Raw genomic sequence first — 5,823 nt, forward strand, 5'->3', positions numbered from 1 at the left:
AGTCTATGCTTTAAAATGTAGATACTGTGTTTGCTGTTATATCTAGAATGTAGTAAGGACGCTTTAAGGATGATTTGAAAAAAATTAACATGCAAAAATATTAAAAAAGATTGTTCAGGTGATGAGTAGTTTTAAAAAACAAAACAATAAACAACTTAAAACTGTATATTTTCAGTTATTGTACAAGAAGATAAAAGAATGCCAATTGACGTAGAAGATGAATCTGTTATTCTAAACTTTTAGTAATACATAAACAGAATAAATAATAAATTATAGCATCAATTAAAAATAATAATAAAGTAGTCCTATCAGAGGGGACATCACAGGCATGTCTATTGCACTCAGTCTGACCACTGCCGGACACATCGAAACAACGCATTAACAGAAATATTAATTAATTAATTATAAAAGGAAACATATTTATTTAGGCTATATGGAGGCTAAAATACAGTTTGATGTTCCAGCTGGTTTAAAAGGGCTGTTTATCTATATGATTATTCTTTACAAAGACAGATCGGTGGTTGAAAAATGTATCAATACAAATATCATATTTGTTTCAGACTAAAGTGTGATTTTTTAAAAAAATATCATAAATTATTGATATGAATTGTTTTTTTCAACTCTTTTTTTATTGTCTTTAATAGAAGATAGGTGGAGTGATGGGGCTTTGCCGCAGTTACCAAGGGCGCCTCACATGAGCATGGTTAATCGGGTCAGGTTGCCATTGCCAAGGCACCTCGGGGCAAGTGCACAGGAGGTAGACACTAGGCACCACTCCAGCTACCAGTCCACATCCATTATTTTGTGGGACTTGAACCGGCCAACCCTGCCGCTGTTCCCAAGCCACAAGCTCCGCTACACACTGAGCTTACTGCGTTTAATCAACAATGATTACATGAATTTAATTGCATGACGCACTACCAGTACAGCAGCAGCGAGCTAAGCAGCAGACTCTTTGTTAAAGCGCGTCCATCTCATTCAGAGTCAGCACCACCTTATTGCCAGCCGTTTTACCTTTCCGCTGTAACTCTAAAGTACCCTCATCGGATGAAACCAGTCTACTCAGCATCCTGATCATTTGCCAATGGCAGCGCTTTGTCGCACGAACCACTGCCGCCTCCACCGGCACCGTGTCCCGCGCGCTCATTGGACGGACTCATGAAACCCAGGAAACTCGCACACGAGCCGCTCGCGTGCAGCCCCGGGCTCTATAAATAAGACCCGAGGCGCTGGAAACAGGAGCGGACTGGACGTCAGCTTGGCGACGAGACAGAAGTCACTTCTGACATTTGTCATCAGTAAACTGTGGTTCGCCAGGAGAAGGCGGGACTCGCCGCGCTGGACTGACTTTTTATCGTTGAGCATCGTCCTGTCATTGATAAAGTATTAGTTTGGACTTGTTTTTAAACTGTGAAGCTGAAGATGCCAGCCGGTACTTTAGAGAGAACATCCCCGTCCGCTGTGGCTGCCACACCGGCGAGCGGGGACTCGACCCCAGAAAAACCCCGGACCCTGTCTGAGAACAGAAAGGTATATGAACTGGTTGTTTTGCTAATATTCGCCTGTTTACCAGCTGTTATTTTATCCTAGAAACCGTCATCTCAACAGTTGTTTTCTTCTGTTTTAAGTCCTCCAAACCAATCATGGAAAAGCGGAGACGTGCGCGCATCAACGAGAGTCTGGGCCAGCTGAAGACCCTCATCATGGACGCGCTCAAGAAAGATGTAAGGAGATGAGCACAACATTTGTACTTCCAAGATAAATTGAATTTAGGAACCAAATGAGTTAATTGAGTACTAAATGGTCGCTTCTGTCCGCTCAGAGCTCCAGACACTCCAAACTGGAGAAGGCGGATATTCTGGAGATGACCGTGAAGCACCTGAGGAACCTGCAGCGACTTCAGATGACTGGTATGTAACTGCCATTTCTGGATTGAGCAGCTTTATATGCATGCAGTCGTTCTTGGATGTCTAACTTTAGATGGTAAACATGTTCCCACGGTCTCCAAGATTTATTGCCCACTCGCAGCTGGTGTGCTTGCACTTAGGAACTGATTTCAAAAGTGCAACTGCATGAATAATATATGTTTTTACATTATTCAATTGAGCTAATTTGTCAATTATTTAACAATATTCTTTATACTCATGAGCTCTTAATCTACAGTAGTCATATCTATCTGTCTATCATGTCGTAATCATAAAATCTTATCTACATATATCATATCAATATCTATCTATCTATCTGTTTATTAATGGATTTGTGTTTTCATCTGCAGCTGCTGTGAACACAGACCCATCCGTCCTGGGTAAATACAGAGCCGGGTTCAGTGAGTGTGTAGGAGAGGTCACGCGTTTCCTGTCCACGTGCGAAGGGGTGAACACAGAGGTGAGGACTCGTCTCCTCAGCCACCTGGCGGCCTGCGTGACCCAAATCAACGCCGTGAACTACTATACACCTCACCCAGGTGCACTGGGACTTGGACAGACCGGTGCACAGATCCCAGCTGCTCCCGCTCCACAGATGCCCTGCAAAAGTGGCTCAGCGATGCACGTCACCCCAGAAGCGATGAAGCTGTACGGTGGCTTCCAGGTTGTGCCAACGCCGGATGGACAGTACGCTTTTCTTGTTCCCAGTGCGGCTCTTATGCCTCTGAGTGCACAAAACAACCATCACATGTCACCTGTTGCACCTCCAGTCACCTCAGACTCTGTGTGGAGGCCATGGTAGGAAATGGACTGACAGTAAAAGACGTTTTTGTACATTTTATAAATGTTTTTAAAACCTACCTGAGAGGGATGTTTACACACATTTGTGTCTTTTTATATGGACGTTAGGATATATTATTGGCCTCATTGCTTGCTGTTATTTTCTCTGTTTTTGATATGGTCACTATTCATCAGCCCCAGGAGGTCAAGAAAATCCTTGAAAAGCTCTTGAACAGCACTGTATTTTTTGAGATGAATAAAACATTTTCTATGATGTTTACTACAATATTTGCTGCAATGGCGTCTTTGTCATTTCCCCAAAAACCATCACGGTTGTCAATTAACATCAATGTCCCATTCACAGACAACTGCCCATGGTTGTACTTTAAGTTAAATCTCAGACCCTTAAAAAGTCAACATCCCTTGTACAACAGCCATTTAAATATAGCCCCCCCACCCCCGCCTCCTGTGTGCCTTGTCCACACCTTGTTCACATCCCTTTTGCAGTGGCAGGGAGGAAACCTGCTTTCTGGCTGGAAATAAATACATAAGGAACCTGAGAGGTTGTGCTGTCAGCACAGGGAGGCGGGTGTGGCAGCGTCTGTTGCAGCATGCAGGCCTGCCTCTGCTCCTGCCAGATGGGAAGTCATGTTGAAATAGATAGGGCATGATCATAAACCAAGTGACGGGGTAAATTAAGACCAGACCAAATAAGATACTGGTATTACTCAAGGATTAAATAGATGTTGTTCCTTTCTGGTGTCTTCCCTGTATTATCTGAGAGATCTAACAGAGATAACTGATAACCCTAACCCTACATATAACAACATAACCTTTTGACAAACCAGACTGTAAATTTGATTTAAAATGATTTTAATGATATAAGTGCATGTTTGCACAATAGCTTATCAGCAGCAGCCCTGTGGGGCCAGTTCAATCGTTGTCCATTTAGTGGACAGTTGAAGGGCTGACGGTCCCAGCGTGTGTCCTGAGCGTGGTGCTTACACAGTAGGACACAAGCAGAGCGTGACCAGAGGTCACAGGTGCCCCTCATTCACACTCCAAAGACAAATGCAGCTCCAACAGCATGTTGCCCTGAATCTGGCAAGCCATCAACAGACCTGGCAGCCCATCACCAGAAGACAGGGCCCCTCTTTGACAGCATCAAACAGTGGTACCTCCAGAGGCAAACACACTCACACAATCCATGATCATTGGGTTATTCCTGATTTAATATTCATGGAATTTAAAGGATTAGGTCATAACAGAAATAAATGCAACCACTTTGTTTTTAAGTCGTTTTTGTTTCTCAAAGCACCAGGTATTCTGCACTCATGACATGAGGATATATTGTATGTTTATGTATCTGAGTGTTAGTTATATGATGATATAGTGATTCTTTATTCAGCATTTCAACAGAAATCAGTGTAAATGTGAATCAAATCACTTCTCTGTCACTCAAAAAAATATTAAAACTCACTTTGTGCAAATGATACAGTCAATTAAGTTTACATCTCTGTTTTGGCACAGCTGAGAGAAGACTGGCAGTAAGGAGGACTTAAAGACAAAAATAGAGCTCCCCCTCCTATCGGAGCATCCTTTGAGAAGACCCTCCGAAGCACAAAAACAAAGACGGGCCCCTCAGTGGCTCAATGGCTCCTCTCTTTGTGACCCTCTCCATCTTCATAAAGGGCCTTCCCCTTGTTTATCCAGGAAGAGGTTTAATGGCTGGGAGGGGGGGAGGGACCATGCTGTCACTTTCACCGTGCTAAAGAAGGCTTATTGCTGCCCGCTCCCAAAGGTCCTGGTCTTAAAGGCTTTTTGAGAACTCCTCCGACCATGCTGTTCTCTTCAGATAAGAGGAGCTGTGAAGTGCTGACAGGTTGCTCCTATCCATACCTATATGTGATGGAGAACCTGGAGTGGTTTTGCTGGAGGAGCTTCAACACAGATGACATTGTGTAGACAATTTGCGCTATTTACCAGTGTTGGTCCCCTCCTTCCATCTTTTGTCTTATTGTTTCTTATCCCCTCTTCCTGCCCCTCCCTAATCGAAACCCCGGTTTTATGTAGTATTTTCCCAAACTTTGTAAAGCGGAGAATAGTAAACATGAAGCAGGGTAGGGTCTGCCCCTCTCGCTCTGCTCCGTGATTGATGGCCTCCCCTCACACACACACAGTGACAACAGTGACAGGTTCCCTGCTTGTCTCCCCCTAACACTCACCGGAAACCTTCACTGCCTCCGCCTTTGGGTGAATTGGCGTAGTATTGTTCTTAGGGTTGTTATGGTGCTTGATGGGGGTCGAAGTAGTCAGCGGTGGTTCACATCAAGGCTAATGAATAGATTATGCACTCGATATCAATAGTGAATGAACAATACTCTTTGTCCCTTCACTTCAGTTCATCCCTTTTTGATTTAGCTGGTTGTTTTTGAAAAACCCAACAACATACTGGTGGAAGTGTAACTTCCGGGGGGGAATTTAGTAGCAGCATGACATGATAACACTGGAAGTGGGAAATGTATTACTTTGGACCCACACAGAGTGGTGACGGTGTGACCATTAAAACCAAGTAACTTTGGTACGAGATCACAAGTCATCGCATCTTCAAAGGAGATGTTGTGTTGGATGTCGGGGAGGGGGAGTGAAGGTCTTGTGGTCTCTGTAGTTATTGGCCATATGCCCACGAAGGCTTATAAAGACGACCATAAAGATATACTTTCACTGCAGGTGGCCCTTGAAAGCGAGACATTCAAACTTTTTGGCCTGGAAAGGCTGAAAAACTATGTGTGAGGTATCAACTGAGCCAACCTGGAGGGAATTACAGAGAAGCTGAAAGGATTATTCTAGTTTATTACAACTCTTTTTGTAATGTGTCCATTGTTCTTACAGGTAATAATAATATAGTACTCACCAACTTAATTGGAAAAAGAAATTCAGTGGGGCCAGAAAACACAAGCAGTCAGCTGATGAAATAAGTTTTAACCCCAACGTTAGCCAAAACAAAGCCAAATGGTACAATTATTAACCAAACTTTTTTAACTTTTTAAACGTTCATCACAGTTTACAGACCAACTTCCTGTTACTTCTGGTGTAATTTTATAAGGAGTACGGTCTA

At 43.3% G+C, this 5,823-nt stretch overlaps 1 protein-coding gene across 1 annotated transcript; it reads left to right on the forward strand.

Annotated features, from left to right (window-relative positions):
- Positions 1-1,226: 1,226 nt before the first annotated feature.
- Positions 1,227-2,993, forward strand: LOC118335005 (transcription factor HES-1-B-like). The gene is made up of 4 exons (XM_035671171.1): positions 1,227-1,530; positions 1,629-1,724; positions 1,823-1,910; positions 2,276-2,993. The coding sequence occupies exons 1-4, from the start codon at positions 1,423-1,425 to the stop codon at positions 2,725-2,727; spliced, it is 744 nt and encodes a 247-aa protein (XP_035527064.1). The 5' UTR covers positions 1,227-1,422; the 3' UTR covers positions 2,728-2,993.
- Positions 2,994-5,823: the final 2,830 nt, after the last annotated feature.

Source organism: Morone saxatilis, unplaced genomic scaffold, assembly GCF_004916995.1.
Source record: "Morone saxatilis isolate NCDOM2014 unplaced genomic scaffold, NCSU_SB_2.0 Contig23, whole genome shotgun sequence".
Taxonomy (NCBI): domain Eukaryota; kingdom Metazoa; phylum Chordata; class Actinopteri; family Moronidae; genus Morone; species Morone saxatilis.